General features: G+C 39.5%; 1 protein-coding gene across 3 annotated transcripts in view; it reads right to left on the bottom strand.

The window, feature by feature from the left end:
• The window catches only part of RYR2 (ryanodine receptor 2), a 751000-nt gene that overhangs the window by 84812 nt on the left and 646681 nt on the right, over window positions 1–19507 (bottom strand). For 2 of the 3 annotated variants that reach the window (XM_059170336.1, XM_059170337.1), the window contains exons 76-81: window positions 19383–19496; window positions 16475–16571; window positions 14563–14666; window positions 12977–13028; window positions 7019–7072; window positions 5755–5778 (exon numbers count right to left, since the gene is read on the bottom strand). In XM_059170336.1, coding sequence (XP_059026319.1) covers window positions 5755–5778; window positions 7019–7072; window positions 12977–13028; window positions 14563–14666; window positions 16475–16571; window positions 19383–19496 — 445 coding nt within the window. The remainder of the gene's footprint in view (window positions 1–5754; window positions 5779–7018; window positions 7073–12976; window positions 13029–14562; window positions 14667–16474; window positions 16572–19382; window positions 19497–19507) is intronic. The other variant, XM_059170338.1, reaches the window with a different exon arrangement.

Raw genomic sequence — 19507 nt, 5'->3', positions numbered from 1 at the left:
TCACCTGGATATCTGGACTTTATCAAGAAATTCTCAATTATTACCTCTACTGAACTACAACAGGCTATAGGACACGTTGTTCTCCTCACAGAGATCCTCAGGAATTTCTGTATCTTCCAAACAAGAAGACTGTGTTTATTTCACTGACAGAGCAAACTGAAATTTGTGTGACTTGATGCTCACTCCTAGAAAGCTTGGGATCGGTAGTGCTGACAAATCCCCACTAATTAGCAAGAGTCTAAGGCACTGGTTTCATTCTTGGAAGGCTCCAGTTGGTGTCCCCAAACCCCCCTCATCCCTCAACATTTTTCCTTCTATATCTTACTGTATCATGTATAGTTGTGTAATACTTTAAACACCAAACTATGAAAAGGTAGAGATACATATGTATGTACAGAAGCTAGGCTAGTGTCTACAAAGCATTTTTATTGTGACTCTACTAGTGTAAATAAAATGATGTTTATTTCCCTTTTCACTCTTCCACAAAAGATTGGAAGAAAAAAATACCCAAAATGTCCATGCTTCTATTAATATTTATACATTTAGGAGCATTAAGAAATTGCCCTGAAAAATAAAAAGAACTTACTCGTGAACAGCGAATTAGACACTTGTAAAGGCGAGCATGACCCCTAAGAACATCCAGGTCAAAGCTTTTAGTTCAAAGAAGAAAAAAACCAAGGCACAGAATAATTTAAATGTGACCCACTCAAGGCCACCTAGTCAGCACCCGAATGAGAGCCCAGGTCTCTTGCCCTGTGTAGTTCTGTGTTCACTCTCTCGTGAAAGTTTTCCTAAGGGATTTGCTGGCTTGATTTTAGTAGGAAGGTAAAATTGATTAAAAGTAATAATAATAGTAAATACCTAGAGAGCTTGTTATAGACAGCCAATGCTCTGAGTGTATTATACATATTAACTAATCTAATCTTCACCATATGAAATATATACTATAATTATTAGCTCCATTTATAAATAGGAAAATTGAGGCTTGAGGTCGCACAGGTAGGTGGTGGAGCTGGGATTCAAACATAGGTGGTTCGTTCAAACATCTATGCTCTGAATGATTCTGCTGTATCCCATCTGATATACATATAATGCAGTCAAGCATTATGGGACGAATTATTGTCAACTGAGATTATTTTATTTTTTTAAAGATTTTATTTATTTATTTGACAGAGATCACAAGTAGGCAGAGAGGCAGGCAAAAAGGGGTGGGGGAAGCAGGATCCCCACTGAGCAGAGAGCCTGATGTGGGGCTTGATCCAAGGACCCTGAGATCACGACCTGAGCTGAAGGCAGAGGCTTAACCCACTGAGTCACCCAGGCGCCCGAGATTATTTTTTAAATAATAGTATACAATGTTCTACTCTCATGTGCCTGAGAAATGCATAACTAGATGTTCAAGTGTACGTTCTATACAGTTTGCTATTTATGTGCATGCAGCCAATATGCAGGAATTACCATACATGATCTAGGGGACTGTGCTTTCTGGGAATTTTCCTCATGCCAAGACCAGGACTCCATCACACCCGACATGCCCTTTCTCTCCAACACTTGGCAACTTGCCTTTCTCAGAGTAGGGTTATAAAAGTTGGCCCCTATCATCTCTACCACCCACTTAGGAGGCCCCACATGCAGAGACTGCAGTACCTGAACTCTGGGTAGGCTGGACCCAAGCTGCCTTTGGTTTCCCCAGGAGGTGCACGGAAAATCTGCTTAACAACAGGAACTAAGTCCCTCTGACCAGAGAAAGAAAGGAGGTGGGACAGAACCAGTGCTCATCCTTCTTCCCTAGGAGGCGCTGTTCCCGGATGCATACATGTGGTTTTTCTAGGGCCTTCTGACACGATGTTGAACAGGCAGGGTCAGCTCAAGAACGCACCACCTTGTATTTGCTCTCCCTCCTAACCTGCTCTCTTTTTCCCCGTCACTCTTACTCTTCCGGGATTGTATCAGCACCTAAACCCCAATAAAGTGTTAGCACAGAATCTCTTTGCTCTATTTTCTAAGGAACCTGGGCTAAGATATGAGGGTATTACTTGAGGCTGATAATTTCAGTATATAAGAATGCAGTTAGCAGCTTTCGGCAAGAGGTATGAGAACAGTGGTCATCAAAATTCCTTCTCCCTCCCCCTCTACCATTCAACAGTAGCATAACAACTCAGCACTTTCCACCCAATTTTGGATACCACAGTGTTTCTGTAAGAGAAACTAAGTAACTATTAAGTGTACCTGATAAAAGGAATCATTGCTTCAATGTTCTATATTCAAAGCTGTATCTTTTATTTATTTTTATATAAACTGGTTGTCTTTGGTAAGATTCAGGGAGCCCTTCTCCTTTAAATTGCTTTGCTCCCATGAACAGAACTAAATAAACGCATTCAAAGATCAAATTACACAGCTGGTGGAGACAGTACATCTTACAGCAAATTCGTTGCCGCAGCATTGCCGAGGAATGGAGTTCTGTTCAAAACTGGACCACTGGAAGGGCCAGACAAAGGTGGTTTTGTCATTGGCTAGAGCTATATAACCTCAGACCTTAACGCACTGGGGCCCAAATCGATTCTTCCATATTTGGTGATGCATATTTTGGAATACGAGCTGGTATTGGTCTGAATACTTTAGCAGGTATGATGTCATTTCACTTATGCCTGAGGCCCATCTGGGACAGAATATAAATTGGTTTCCTAAGTCTTTTATTACAGAATGTCAACACTGCCATAGGCATATTTAGTATTTAAGACACAAGTTATTCTCTTTAATCAACAGTACAGAATATCAAGACCTCAGGGACGCAGCAGAGAACTCCTCTGTGAATTAGAAATTGGGCATTTGCCAAAGGATGATGCAACTTGCCTAATATTTGAGAAAGATGGTCTAGAAGGCAAGTCAGTACCCCATTCCTCTGGTTTATTTAAGCTCCACTGTTATTAATTTTGGTTTTTATTAAGAAATAAATCTATATTATAGTACCATCATAGTCCACAGAAATGCTTCCATAGAATTAGCATTTAATGCCACACACTCACTTGGGAATGTTTGTGCGTATTTTGCAAAAATCATAGTTTAAAAATGTGGTTTGTTCTGGTACCAAATCTCTTTGTGAATTTAAGTGAGAAAAACCCACGCTGCTCAGAAAAGTGAAGTTTTTTGACTTGCAACATTACCAATTTGTTGTTCTTATTCTTTGCTTTGGCTTATAAAAATTCAAAGCTGAACAATGCACTCAACTGTAGTACAATGAACATTTTGAGTCACTGCTAAGATATTTCTTCCCTTTCAGTTACTCCTAGCCTCTTTATAAGATTTAACAGTCCTTTTTGTAGTTTTAGTATTGATGTAGTCCCAAATCTAAAAAAGTTATATATACGTAACTAAATAAGCAATAAGGTTTTTAAATAAATAGTTGTAGAGAACATTTACATATATTATTGATGAAGCAGGGAATTAAATTATCACATTAAATCTCTTTGCAAGTTTTAGCAGAATCCCATCAGTAAAACATAGATGTGAGGGAAATAAGAAAAGAGCTAGCAAATACTCAGCATTTTAGTCCCCACATCCTGTGTTTCATGTTCCTTAAGCTTTATTTCTTCCCTCAAGGATCTTATAATGCCCCTTTTTAAAAAATGCCCCTTTTTAAAAATGCCCCTTTAATTGTCACTAAATACTTACAGATAAAGAATTTAAGCAGAAAGTACAGCAACTATTAATAATCAGTCAGTTATGGGAATAAAATTCAATTATCACATGCTTTATGTTATCCCGAAATTTCTTTAACATAATTTAAGAATTCTTGAAACTGTCAGATAGCCTCTCAGATCTATTTTACCTTAGATGAAAAATTCCACTATGAGACTATCTCTAAATGATACTAAACAACCAGACACTTCAACTAAAATGTCTGGTATGTTACTCAATTTATAGAGAAAGTAATAATCCAGTTGTCTGGTCAAATTTTCGGCGGCTTTGTTGGTATCACAGAGTCAACCTCAGACAAGAGTATCTTCATAGGCGAGCACCTGCACATCTCAGTTTCTCAACTTGGTTTCAATTTCCATTGCTTACTCACAGATCAAATAGTTTGTGGAAAGTAGCATGCTACACAAATTAGGCATACATAGTAAGTCATAGTCCCAAATCACATGGCAATTCAGTAAAATATCTGGTTAAGAAGTACAAATTCCCCTCTCTCGTCTACGGTGTTATGCCTGCAAGTAGCAATCATAAGAAACTTCAAAATCCTGTTTCATGGGGGATGGTTATACTTGCTGGTTTCTAGTCTCCTTCTTGAGATTAATTGCCAGGCTTCACACTACTGTGTGAATGTCTTGCCCACCATTCTGAACCTGGGACATGCAGCCTGTTTTCTCAGGTCAGGCTCCATATCCTCACCTGATTTCTTGACTTCACTCTGACATGAATCCTAGATGCTAAAAGCTGATTCCATTAGCCATTCCTAGACTTCTTTCTGAATTGGGAACTTCTCTAATGTCACCAAATTTGACCCTATTTACCAAACTGGATTTGCTTTTTAGATTCCCCTGAAACTACATTCCTCTCTCTGAGGAAGATGGCTTTCTTAACCAGCAATGCCTTCTGATTCTGACCTTCCTTATCTACCCTTACCCCACAGATATCAATACATGCTTGGGGCACAAATTTTGGTGCCAGGACATCAAATCTTTGGCTACTGTCAGGAGGTCCCTTCATATTTTTAACCCTCCATAATCCAAATTCTATTTGAGATAATTAGTGATAAAGGCATAAATATCAACTTAGTATCACATTCATTATTACCTATGATTTAAGCCCAGAAAATATTATTGTCATGTCTATTATATGCCATTAACTATTATACCCATCTACTAGAGCTATAAGCTGATAGCTGTATGAATTCAAATTTTTAAATTTGTAAGAATAATATATTCCTCCAAAATATAAGACTAAGTTAAAATAATATCATTTGTTTCTTCTAAATAGATTCTTCATGACATTCTAAATTCAGTTTAACAGCACTTTTTTTTTTTTTTTTTTTAAACTAAAGCCATGATGGATATTTTTCTCCCCTGGGATGTTCCGGTCAATTTTCCTATGAATTAGTCTCATGAAAATAAAATGTAAGCTTAACAGGGTTCCTATCAAAGAAAAAAAATTTTTTGATGCTCAAAAAAATGTTTTTTTCTTTTAGCAAATATTCCAAGCACTTCACTATTCAAAATATATTAAGAGATAGAAATAATCATCAAGTTCTTCTGTAATGAAATGCTGACATCAACAACAACATTGTGGAATATCATCTCTAATTACTAAATGGAGATATTACTGACACAAAGGGAAAACAGACTTCTTCCCAATCTCACTAGTGATGCCATTTATGGGTCTTTTTTCGAGTAACAAGACTTGTATTTTATAAGCATCAAGAGGGGATGAGGCCAGAATGCGGTCCTGAAAGGTCCCAAGCTAAGAGTTAGTCAGCTAAAGGGCTGGCCCCTTTTTACCTGAGCACAGCATGCGGCCCAGAGTTCACATGTAGGATGAAATTTCAAATTATGAGTCATTTAAACTCCAAGAAGAATAAACCTGTGTCAAGGAAGGGGTACTGAAGAGACCAATTGCATGGGAGCTACAAACTCGTAGAAAGATTGCAAGACCTTTTATTACAAAAGAATCCAAGATGTTGGGTCTAACAAAGGTAAATGTCACAAGAAACCAAAACTCAGACCCGGACAAATACACACATATATATAGTTTTACCTTGCTGCGTTGGGATCCTGTGGCCTTAAGGAAGGATGAGGACAAGAAGCAAAATAGCAATAAACAATTGCTCGGAAGACAACTGGTAGACCATAAATGGTGTGCACTTCAGAAAGCACAGTATTACTTGCTGCTCAGAGCTCATTCTAATTTACCTCAGTTTCTTATCAATAAAGACGGACTTGAGAACAGGACACACATACATTAGAAAAGATTATAGTGTGTCACATAGGAAATTAATCTGACGGCTTTTTTTTCCTCAGCAATAAGCATGGGTTGTTCTCAGACGAGCTTTTACACTTTCTACGCATTGATTTCAATGCTGCAGAGATGCCACATCAAATTGGTCCTGGAAGGGGCCCTACTCTCTGTCCCCCCTCAACCTGTACCTTTCAGTGGGACCACTGTCATTAAGGACTGACTGCTAGTTACTAATAGATTTCCAGACCTCTAGCTCAAAATCCAGATATACATAATAGAAAAAAAAAAAAGTATCTATTTCTTTCCACTTCTTTTTGAAAATTCTTAAAAAAGAAAAAAAAAGAAAAAAAAAGAAATGGAGAAAGGTGGCAGTTAGCAACAACTCTTTTCTTCATAGAAAGCAAAAGTAAAATCTAAACAAATGGGGTCAAATAATAGTTCCTTTCCTTCTGGCTAATTAGCATAGAGCAGTCTTTCTAATTTTCTGGATATTTAGGAGCTGAGAACATCTGTAACAATCGTACAATAGAACACAGTCCTAGAAATATATGCACTCCTACCTCATGCAAGCAAATTGGCATAGTGTATCGCCGTCTGTACATATGTACAGGGAATGAGTGACGTATTTGGGTTGAATTCAAAAGAGGCCAGATCTCTAAGACTTTTTCAATTCTGAAGAAAAACAGCCAACCAAGGGTTTAATTAAAACCTCGATGTCATGTTGCTGTTCAGTAAGTATTTTCCTTATATGTCCACTAGAAATTTCAGATCACGACATCCACTGAGATGAGAACAGTCTGAAGCACTCTCATCTCTGAGAGTTCTCAGGGACACTCATTCTGCACATATGGGTTTTATTTGATTATTTCATTAGTCTACGTTCCTTGGTCTTAACTTTAGCAAATGTGAGGACTCAGATTTGTCCATCCAGCTTCTGACATGCAGTTCCTTGACACAATAAGCTGCGATAAGCCATGAAGCAAGAAACATAAATGTCAGTTATAAGCTATGAAACAATGTTCCAAAGTAGAAAAGAAGACAAATCTAGAAAGATCCATCTTACTTCAAAACTCTTCACTTCTTCTTCCCCATCATCATCTTCCTCATCATGACAACTCTGAAACATGGAAAACATTAAGAAAAGGTTAGCAGGATTCAAATACATTGAGGCAGAAAGTACAAAACAATGCAGCATGAAAACCAAATCATCTGTACTAAGTTGTCATTGACATCCTTTAAACAGATGTATTAGATACAGTAAATGCAGATGGCATGATCAATGAATTCAGGACCCCCCAAAAAATTATACTGCGCTTTTACAAAATCAAAATAATTAAACTGCCAATTTTAGGCACAGCACAGAGATATTGGTGAGATCTCTACCACAGTACATGAACCTCTTATTCACGCATGTATTGCCTTGTTCAAACCAAACTACAAGCCTTAAAGACAAGGCTTGTTGGGGCACCTGGGTGTCTCAGTGGGTTAAAGCCTCTGCCTTCTGCTCAGGTCATGATCCCAGGGTCCTGGGATTGAGCCCCGCATCAGGCTCTCTGCTCAGTGGCGAGCCTGCTTCCTCCTCTCTCTCTGCCTGCCTCTCTGCCTACTTGTGATCTCTGTGTGTCATATGAATAAATAAAATCTTTAAGAAAAAAAAATAAAGTGACTCTTATAATCCTTTACCTTCCTTTTTCATTGTAATTGGTACAAAGGAGGAAAATGAAATTCTGGCTGCTACTAATACTATTATTTTACAGAAAAATAACTGACTAATTCATTGAGTTATTTTCCCAGAAATGATAAAGGAGTTACGTTAACTCATGCATCTATTCTTATCTAATTGCCACAGCTAAAGGTTTTGCTTCCTAAATTTAAGGAAGAGTGATGTGGTGATTAAGATCATAGCCTGGGGACGACGCCTGGGTGGCTCAGTTGGTTAAGCAGCTGCCTTTGGCTCAGGTCATGCTCCCAGCATCCTGGGATGGAGTCCCACATCGGGCTCTTTGCTCCGCAGGGAGCCTGCTTCTCCCTCCCTCTGACTCTGCCTTCCATTCTGTCTGCCTGTGCTCGCTCTCGCTCTCTCTCTGACAAATAAATAAATAAAATCTTTAAAAAAAAAAAAAAAAGATCATAGCCTGAAGACACAGGAGGCCTGCTTCAAATCCTGATGCTGTTCAGGTTAGGGCAAGTTTCTTTACCTCTCTGGGTATCCCTTTTCTCATATTTAAGGTAGAAATAAGACAAAGAGGACCAGGGCTCCTGGGAGGATTATGTGAATTAACATATGTAAGATGGTGGCATAATTGTTTAAGTGTCTGAAAAATAATAAGCATTAGATAAATCTCAACTGCTATTATAATTATTCTGGTTGGGAATAAAAAGAATCATGTTGACCAAAGGAATTTGGCATTAACCAAAAGCCACAGCAGGAAAAAAAACCTATAGCTTTTTTTTTTTTTTTAGCTATTTATTTATTTATTTATTTGTTTATTTATTTGACAGACAGAGATCACAAGTAAGCAGAGAGGCAGGCAGAGAGAGAGAGGAGGAAGCAGGCTCCTCACCAGGGAGAGAACCTGATGTGGGGCTCGATCCCAGGACCCTGAGATCATGACCCAAGCCGAAGGCAGAGGCTTTAACCCACTAAGCCACCCAGGTGCCCCAAAACCTATAGCTTTTAAGGTGAGATTGTTCCAACCCTTCTAAGGATTTCTTCTGGTCTGCAAGCCCTCAGCATATCATTAAAGTGAATGTGGCAAGTAATTAAACAGAATTGATAAATCAGAATAGTTTCAGTTCAATGATTCCCAGTATTTTGAGTATGGAGCTGAAGTGGAGATGGGAGGCAGGGCAGAAAATATGATCCTTCTACCCGCACCATGATAGATTCTAAAGGTCTGTCATATTCTTTTGTTCCCTCAGTAAACACTATCACCCTTTCCACTCTGCAGTAAGAAGACTGACAACATAGTTTGCAAAGGAAAATAAACATTTCTGCTGTTTGGAAAAGGAGTCCCATAGCACATTTCCCTACAGAAACAATGTTGTTAATTATTTAATCAGGACTGTGGGGAATGTTCTGCTATGAGCTAAGGTCACCTTGGCTCTCATGCCATCAGTTAACCAGAAATCTAAGAAAAAGAACCATGAAAACTTGAGCAAAACACATCTGATAGGCAAACCTGTAGTCCTCTGTAAATACTGTGCATCTCATGTTAAACACAGAGGAATTTTGGTTTATCTGTCCATCCTTTGCTTTAGGAAATAGAAGTAGAGCACAGGCATTATATTTATATTTATAGTAAACAAGCATGTTTACTATTTAAACAAATTAGAACACTAATCTGTCTCTTAAGAATGTGAAGTTTAGGGGCACCTGGGTGGCTCCATCAGTTAAGCATCTGCCTTGGGCTCAGGTCAAGATCCCAGGGTCCAGGGATTGAATCCCATGTCAGGCTCCCTACTCTGGGAGGACTTTGCTTCTCCCTCTCTCTCTGCCTACCACTCCCCCTGGTGCTCTATCAGATAAATAAATAAATTTTTTTTAAAAAATGTGAAGTTTAGGGGCGCCTCAGTGGCTCAGTAGGTTGAAGCCTCTGCCTTTGGCTCGGTCATGATCCCAGGGTCCTGGGATCGAGCCCCACTCCAGGCTCTCTGCTCATCAGGGAGCCTGCTTCCGCCTCTCTGCCTGCCTGCCTCTTTGCCTGCTTCTGATCTCTGTCTGTCAAATAAATAAATTAAATATTTGCCTGCTTCTGATCTCTGTCAAATAAATAAATAAAATCTTAAAATATATACGTATATATATTTTTTATATATGTGTATATATATTTTATATGTGTGTATATGTATACATATATATGTATACATATACATGTATGTATACATATATGTATATATATAAAATAAAACAAAGTATGGCTTGAAAAATACAAAGATTTAAGATGATTTTTTTCAAGACACAGCCAAAGCAAGAAGAATGAGGTATAGTAAGTACAGGGTTTAGAGCAGATACAATAATAATAGTAATAATAATAATAATAATAAGTGCACAGCTACTCATCAGCTTTTTGCTTCAAATTTTACCACCAAAGAGAGTGATTTTTATTTTTATTTTTATTTATTTTTTAATTTTTATTTATTTATTTGACAGAGAGAGACACAGCAAGTGAGGGAATACAAGCAGGGGGAGTGGGAGAGGGAGAAGCAGGCTTCCGGCTGAGCAGAGAGCCCAATGCAGGGCTCAATCCCAGAACCCTGGAATCATGACCTGAGCCGAAGGCAGATGCCTAACGACCGAGGCACCCAGGGGTCCCTGTTTGTTTATTTTTTGAGAAAGACTGTGGAGCACGGGGAGGGGCACAGGTAGAAGGAGAAAGAGAATCCCACACTGAGCTTGGAGCCTGATCTTACCCTCAAACCACGAGGTTTCCACCTATGTAGCCCACCTGCTCGGTGGTTCTTCAAATGCAGAGGACAACAGTGTATGACTCCTTTAGAGCCTCATTTGTGAGCTCCTTACTTCTTCATGCCCTTATTTATCCTAGTTAAAAGTCCAAGACCAAGGAGGAAATATCCTTCTGTCTTTTTTTTTTTTTAAGATTTTATTTATTTATTTTACAGACAGAGATCAGAAGTAGGCAGAGGGGCGCCTGTGTGGCTCAGTGGTTTAAAGCCTCCGCCTTCGGCTCAGGTCATGATCTCAGGGTCCTGGGATGGAGCCCCACATCAGGCTCTCTGCTCAGCAGGGGGCCTGCTACCCACCTCCCTTCTCTGCCTGCCTCTCTCTGCCTCGTTGTGATCTCGGTCTGTCAAACAAATAAAATCTTTGAAAGAAGAAGGAAAAAAAAAGAAGTAGGCAGAGGCAAGCAGGGGGGTGGGGACACAGGGTCCCCGCTGAGCAGAGAGCCCAATATGGGGTTCGATCCCAGGACCCTGAGACCATGACCTGAGCTGAAGACAGAGGCTTAACCCACTGAGCCACCCAGGCGCCCCTATCCTTCCCTCTTTTATCCTTTAACTCAGTGTTTTGTTTTGTTTTTTATAAAGATTTTATTTACTTATTTGACAGAGAGAGACAGTGAGGGAGGGAACACAAGCAGGGAGAGTGGGAGAGGGAGCAGCAGGCTTCCCACCGAGCAGGGAGCCCAAAGCAGGGCTCAAACCCAGGACCCTGGGATCATAACCTGAGCCGAAGGCAGACACTTAACAACTGAGCCACCCAGGCATTCTAACTCAACATTTTTCAAACTATGGGTTTCGGCTCTTTTATTGGATGCAGAATCTATTTAATGAGTCAGGATCTAAAATAATTTTTTTAATTTAAATAGAATAGAAAATTCAGGCTCTACTGCTCATAGGAAGGGTATAATTTCATGAAAATGTTCTTTCAACAAACCAATTTTACGTGTCCATAAATACACTGAGTAAATATGTTTCTTACTGGGGTTTATGGTGTAAAAGAAAGCTGGAAAGCCACAGCTTTTCCTGATGCTCTGTAACCTGCCCTCTCCCCCTGCTCCCATTCACTCAAGACCTCCCACCACAAATGACCCCCTTTCCCTCTCTCTTGGTTCCTTCCCACTAGGAGAGAAGCATGTTCAAATCTCTCTCACATATAAAAGTAAACAAACAGCAAACAAACAAAAAAAAAGATCATCCCCATCAATGTCACAATTCCATCTAGATATTGGTCACTTCATATTGTCTCTCCCCTCTCTCAATCTTCTAGTAAAGAAATGTCTAGGCCACATCCCCTCACATGTGAATCTCTACTTGCTTCCCTACAGTATGGCACTGGCACCTCTGACGGCCTCTCTCCATAATGTCCTGAAGCGGACCTTACCGTGGTCATATGACACACATGCACTAAGTCTAAAGTCTAAAGTCTAAAGACTAAAGTCTCGGTCCTCGCCTTGATCACCCACACCCCTAGCAGCATATGGTTCTGCTGAGTACCCACTAAGACCCACAGCTCCTATATATGCTCACACTTAACGATTCTCTCCCTAACCCTTTTTTTATGGGTTCCTTTTCTTCTTACCATCTCTTATATACCCATGTTCTTAGAGAAGTGGTCCTGGGCCTTTCCCTCTCGTGATACCTTCTCCGCCTGGGGCAAGACCATCTACTCCTATGGCTTTGATTCCCTTCGAATGCAGATAAATCCCAAATCTGTATTTGTAAGGCATCCCTGAGAGGCTGAATGTCAGACTTGAATGTGTTATCACATATCTGATCTCTCCGCTTGGCTGTCTCACAGGCATTTTTAACTCACATGTCCAAAACGCAATTTGCCATCTCTCCCCTTCATTCCAGGCCTACATACTGAGTGCTCCCCATCTCAGTATCTGGTACCACTGTGCTCCCAGTCGCCTACATCAGAGGCCTCAGAGACACCCCAACTCCTCTTTTAAATGCACCCCTCATTCACCCTCTACTGTGGGATATAAATGAAATAAAGACTCAGTACACACAAGCTGGTCCTATTGTTGCACGGTCCACCCGTCATTAGGCAGTCAAGGACTTCCTTAAACCTTAGCCTAAGCAACCCTCACTACTCTCCTGTGCAACCTCTTCCCTATACCCCTCATAGCACCTCTACCATTAATCTTAGTAGAGCTTGCTGCAATCACCTGCTAAAATTTTGCCTTCTCCGCGAGACTATATACTCCAGGAAGAGTGTGTGCATTTCATTCTTCTTCACTATCTTACCTCCAACACCTTGATGCCCCATGAGTATTTGTTAAATGAATGAATGAATGAATGTTTGGAAATTTAATGAGCTACCCATAAATAAATGTCAAGAGAGCAAACAATGATTACCTGTCAAGGAAGTCAGAACAGAGACTCATGCAACAAGTGGAAAATTAAGATTAATACCCCTTAGGTTTCTAGGACTTAACATTATTTTATTTGGACATAAAAAAATTTCCAAAGAATAGATTCTTTATCCCTTGTCTGATGAAAATGATTTTTCTTTATGAAAATTAAACACTAAAATCAAGATATTTTTACTTACCTTTGCCATAATATCTGCATACGCCATATATAAAAAATCTTCCTCCAGTTTGCTATGAGAAACAAGAAGAAAACAGGAATTTTTAAGTAGGAGGCTAGTCAGATACAAAACTGCCATCACTGTATAAAACAACCTGTATTTTTCAACCAGTACGCCTTTTTAAAATGAAATAAATGCAAAACCTAGTCAAAGTCATCACTCAAAAATATGGCAGACTCAGACGGCAAAGATCTCCGACCTAAACAGCTGACCCATCTTACCTTCCCGAAGAGGCCTTCAAGTCTCACAGAATAAATGGTCTATTGATTTACACACAAATGCTAACAGCTTTAATTTTCTTGAAACTACACAAGCTGAAACAACCAAGTTCAAAGAGGTAGGGGCTTCTGACAGCAGAAGTGTTATTTGACATTTGATGAAAAGACTCCCCCAATTATTATGCTATTATACTGTTCAGAAATACAACAGTCACAGGGATCCCTAACCACTAAGAAATGTGTTTAATATCTTCTTCTTGAGAAGTACAGAAACCATTAATTCATGAAGAAAGGTTTCCAAAAAAATGCCTAATATTTACAAACTTATTCTAGCAGTTTTAAGGTTCAGCCATCAGAAAAATGCACTTAGGAAAATACCTCATTACCTGACAATGCCAGACAGAGGGTTGCTCTATGCTTAGGGATGAGATGATTTGGTTAGTTAGGAAATAATAAGAGAGAGAGAGACATCGTGAGAGGAGGATGGATCACATTGGCTAAGAGGGAGAAATGTGCATTGTTATGGCATGCAGAGAGGTCAAATGAACTCATCTAGACTCTCAAAAGACTCATGGGGGTGGGGCCGATCATTAAATTATCTTCCAGCTTCTGCAGGAATGAGTGAAGGCTAGGGCAAAGTAGGCTCCCCTTTGCACCACAGGGAGGCAGATAAATGTTTTATAGCCTCTGAAAGGTTTCATCACAGAATCTCTGCAGTGCTCCCCATTATGAGCAGACGCTGAGCCCATGTGGATTACCCGGCATCTGAGGACACAGAGATTTAACCACACAGAGGTTCGGCCTTTGTGGCTTCAGTGAATTCACATCAATAAGACTACAGAAGCCATGGAAAATGGAGAATGCCCCAAAACAGATGTCAAAGAAACTTCCTGTTGAGATGATGGTTCACCCGCCTCTAAAGGTTTCCTAAGACCCACTGCACAATGGAGACACAGGAAGTTTGGGTCACCAGTGGCCTCCACACATTTTTTTTTCCTACTGGAATTTGCTTTGGGCTCTTTTGTTTTCTTTATAAAGGCCATTTGGGACAAAGGAAAAAAAATCATTTCATAAGATTTGGGATCGACTGCAATAGCTAATGACAAAATTGTTAGGAATAACTGGGACTCATGGACTGACATGAAAGCCTGAACTTGAACGAACGTTGGCCCCTGGGTGTATGGCCAACTGGGTCCTATCTCGGAACAATTCTCTCTCCTAACAAGAACAAGATGAAATTGCAACACGAATGGGTCAAACACAAAATACTCAGACATGGGGTTTCTTTATCTGTTCTTCCTATGCTCCCACGAACCCTCCCAACCATACCATTTCTCTGTTAAAGCTGTTCGACTAAACAGAAGTATGAGCTGATGGAGGGGATCAACTCGCTTCGTGCCTTCTTCTTCTTCTGGAGGGTTGGCTCCAGGTTTCTACAAAAAAGCCAAATTGATAAAATTTCACATTAAATGAAATGCGCACACAAACCCAGGTGTAATATGAAGGTCAGAAACAATAACTAAAAAGAAAGCCATCTTCTTTGGCTCTGGCGTGTGTGTGTGTGTGTGTGGTTTTTTTTTTTTTTTTTAAAGATTTATTTATTTATTTATTTCACAGGCATCACAAGTAGGCAGAGAGGCAGGCAGAGAGAGAGAGAAGGAAGCAGGCTCCCCGCTGAGCTGAGAGCCCGACTTGGGGCCTGATCCTAGGACCCCGAGATCATGACCTGAGCTGAAGGCAGAGGCCCTAACCCACTGAGCCACCCAGGCACCCCAGTGTGTGTTTTTTATATGCACTGTGCACACACGTGTGTTTTATATACATTGTGCATGCATGTCTGTGCTACATTAATCGGTACAAAACTATGCAACTTAATAAAAAGATATTTAATAATTGGACCAAAAACCACTGTGAGCAGGAATGACTCACAACATTTAAAAATTCTGAATGCTATTCTTAGAAGCAGAATCACAACTGGGGGTATATTTGGTACAGAGATTTCAGCTCTAGGGAAAGTTGAATTTACAAGGAATTATAATAAAATCCTAAGTCACTCCAAGTATAAACATTTAGTTCACAGAGCAGTGAAAACTGATTATTATCAAACGAAACATTTTCCTTGCCTATACAAACAATGTCAGGTAAAGAATGCTAAATGAGCTAGTGCTTAAACTACTTACATTTTTTAAAAAATTTTCAGTTACTTTAAACTTAGAATAATTTTGTGCTATTAGAACTTTTAACACAAGGAAAATTATTAAGCATTTTTACTCAATGTAGAATTAATGAATCTTGACTCTTCATTGAATGGTTTAATGACTTTTATATATCTATTGCCTTACCCATTCAGACTGATTATCTCTATATATAAATGATCTTCTCCTGGATTTATGGCTTAACAGTGTAGATAAGGGATACATTTCTATAAGATATCTAATAGTCTATGGGTTATTTTGTGTCTAAAGACAAACTGAACTCACTTAAAATACATGGGGATAATCAAGGTCAAGCTTTCACAGTTTACATCAGTTTATCCAATATTCCCCACTATCTCGTGAGTTTAAAAAAAAAAAAACTTTTAGAGAAGAGGTCTTTAACTTAAGAATCATGAAGCTTCTAGTCTGCAAAATTCTACCAAACCACATGCTTATCAGATATTTTAACAAGTCCACCACTTTGAAAAGATTAAGACAATGGCCTCCCAGACTGCTCTGCTCTCAATACAACAGCATCCTTACCAGCACAGCATGGAAGGACCAAAAACCTACTGTGCCATCTACTACATTTACCAGGGCGTCCTGTTCTTCTTGTAGCCAGTCCCATCATTCTCTGCCCGTGTGATTTTAAAAAACAGCTACTTTTCATTGGCTTTTGTTAACCTTCACTTATGTTTGGTGAATAACTTCATGATGGTTCAGCTTTTAAAGCTCTATACTGGTTCTGAGGTGGTTAAGGGGGCTTTGTGGAAGAATTTAAGAGAATAATGGAATCAATGTTTGGTTAATAATAAACTATCATTCAGCTTAACTTCTGAACTGTATGATGTTGGAGAGAGCTGTCCGAAATAAGGATAAAATTTTCTCTAAACACTGAATGCAATGAGCAGCAACAAGAATAAGTTTCCCAGGAAGAATACGCTACAATGATATTTTCTCTTTAATATGATATGATAAATGCTCACACCAACGTTATCCCTCCAAACCCAAACCCTCTTTCATCTTATAACCTCATTAAAACATACTGCTAAATCTTCTATCAGTTTATCTTCAAAATAGTGTTCTTCCGTTTCAATCCAAGACTTCTCATATCCCTGAAGAAAGAGATTGACAGCCCGGTGCCTAAAAGAAAAGCACAATTACGAACAAAGAATTTTTTTTAATAAATTGGAAAATGAATCATTAGTGCTTTATCACTGGATTGCCTGTGCACTAAAAAAAGATAAAACAATAAACTTCCTACTCATGATTCCAGAAGCAACACATCATAGTGAACAAGGCAAGGCTTCTCAGATCGCAGGCTGACTTACATTCAAATTCTGGCTCTGTCATTTCAAAGCTTCACAACACTGGCCAAGTTATTCACTTGACCAACTTCCACTTTTTCCATTGATAAAACTAGGAGAACCCCAATCTGCACTTCAGTTTTGCAAGATATAAAAGGAGATAAACAATGTGAAGAACATTGGGTAGATAGATGGTCATTAGGGGGCAGTTATTATGACATAAGGTGGTTCTGAGAAACAATGTACTAAGTGTTCATAAAGGAATTATTCAGTATTTGAGTTAACATTAGATAGAGGCCCCAAAGATTACTAAACAAAATGTCTTACGTGAACTTAATAGGAGTAGATATCCAAAGACTAAATCCTAGGATACTGAAAATAAATGGTTGCCTATGAAATAAAAGAGCCCCACAGACTAAAAGAATCAATAAACTCATCATGAAGTTGATGAGAGGTACAGATAAGATTCCACCATAAGAAAGGTTAAAAAGAGGGGCGCCTGGGTGGCTCAGTGGGTTAAAGCCTCTGCTTTCGGCTCAGGTCATGATCTCAGGGTCCTGGGATCGAGCCCCGCATCGGGCTCTCTGCTCAGCGGGGAGCCTGCTTCCTCCTCTCTCTCTGCCTGCCTCTCTGCCTACTTGTGATCTCTGTCTGTCAAATAAATAAATAAAATCTTAAAAAAAAAAAAAAAAAAGAAAGAAAGGTAAAAAGAAAGTCATGACCATAAGGAAACATCCTAAGAGAGTATCAGAAGTGTTAAAAGGAGAGGTGCCATCATCACAGGATGGAAAGCTGAGCCCCCTGTACTGATGGCAGGCTATGGACTCATGAGGCACATGGTCAGATAGGTTTACGAAGAGTCTGGAAGACCAATGGGAGGAACTGACTTGATGTAGCCGGAACTGCTAGAAATTGCCATAAAGTCCCATGCATGAAACAGGCATGACAAAGGATGGCCTCAGCCTTTCTGGGACATCCAAACCAGCTGAGTGGCGTTTGTACAATATACTTGCAAAGCACTCACAGAAATGCTGATTCAATAGGTTGAGGTTTGAGTGTTTCTGCGATGAATCTGGGTGTATTTCCCAAAAGTACCAGGTTTGAGAGGCGCCACAAAAAGGGATACAATTTTAGAAAGGTTTTATCAGAGGGAGTGGATCTGAAGACTCTGTGACATCCTCGGGAAAATGAGCTTGGAGCCTGCTGCCATCAACTTGGTAAGGGGCGATAAAAAAGTAAGATGAACAGGTGGCCATAAAGGAAAGAGGATCCTAGTGAAACAGATCAAGGAAAAATCTGATGGAACTTGGAGAATAACTAGATAGGAGAGACCAGAAAAGGAATAAGACAATGAATTTAAGGTTAATATTCTACTGACTAACGGATAACACCATAACGGAGTCAGAGAATTTAAAAGGCACACAAGGTCTCAGGGGGAAATTCATGTATTTTTATACCCAGCAAAGATGCCAGAGCAAGAAATCCAGTTGTCTTAGTGAAAGGGGATTGTGTGAAGTTCGTTTGCTTTGTTGGGTGTTGTTTTGTTTTACTCCCTGACTCATTTATTTATTCAAACATGTACTGAAAGTCAGTGTTCTAGGTACTGAGGGTATAAAATTGAACACAACTCTAAAAGATCTCAAAGCCTGGATTAGAGAGACAAATAGGCCCAACACCATGTGAATGTGCCCACAGCCAGGGACCCGATAAAACCATCCTAGAAACAAAGAGGAGGAAGTGTTTCATCTGCAAGGAATGGAAGGGCATGGTCTGGTCAGAGATGCTCCAAAAAAGAGAGGGAGCTGAGCTGAACCCTGTTTACCCGACGTGGAGATGGTATCATTGACACAAGGCTCCAAGGGGAAAGGGCACAGTTTCTTGGGAAAACTACAAGGAGGCTGAACTGGTACCTGGGCCACAGAGCCAGACTCAAATGTACCAGGTGATTTTCTCTATTTTTCTCTATAATTTCTCTATTTCTATAATCATAATATAAATATATAATAAAATATAGAAATATAATTATAATAATATAAATATTTCTCTATAATCTCTCTATTAACAAGTATACTGCTGTTATGAGAAGACGGGGAGTCTATTAAACGCATTGACATTATTTCCATAAACTAGGTCTGTATCACTGCTTCTCCCCAAGATGGACAATGCCCAAAAAATAGTAAACAACAGTTAACAGGTATAGTGTTAAGCTTGGCTCTAAGCACTCTGTATACCTCAACCCATTACGTCATCTGAACAAGTCCATGAGGCAAATCTCATCATGGTACACATGAGGAAATCTGAACCATCAGGTAAGAAACTTGACCAACATCAGGCAGCCGTCCGTTGAGATGCCATGATTCAAATCAAAGCTGTCTGAGTTCCTAATGACCCCACCTGACTTATATATGCGAGCAGATCTTCCTCAGTATTTAAGAGCATTTAACAATCACACTGTAGACCACAGTCCTCTGGGAATACCCAATGAAGAAAAAAACAAACTCAAGTATTATACAGAAGAACCAAGGGATCTCTTCCATCTGTCTCTCAGACTACTGCATTCAGGTTAAAATTGACTCTATATTCCTACTGCTTCGTAGGGGAAAAGAAAAGAAAAATTAATCTATTACAGAGATTTAAAAAGTCTGACCTTGGCAGATTGTATAAAGGAGCCATCCGGAAGCAGGCTACCACTGCCCTTTTCCTCTGCTTGGATAACAGTTTGTGCCATACAGCCTTCTTCGATCTCTGTGGATGCTCCACCTGAGGTAAAAG

This window comes from Mustela lutreola, chromosome 4, assembly GCF_030435805.1.
Source record: "Mustela lutreola isolate mMusLut2 chromosome 4, mMusLut2.pri, whole genome shotgun sequence".
Taxonomy (NCBI): Eukaryota; Metazoa; Chordata; class Mammalia; order Carnivora; family Mustelidae; genus Mustela; species Mustela lutreola.
Note: the sequence above shows the minus strand (reverse complement) of the source record. Positions and strands in the feature narration are given on the sequence as shown.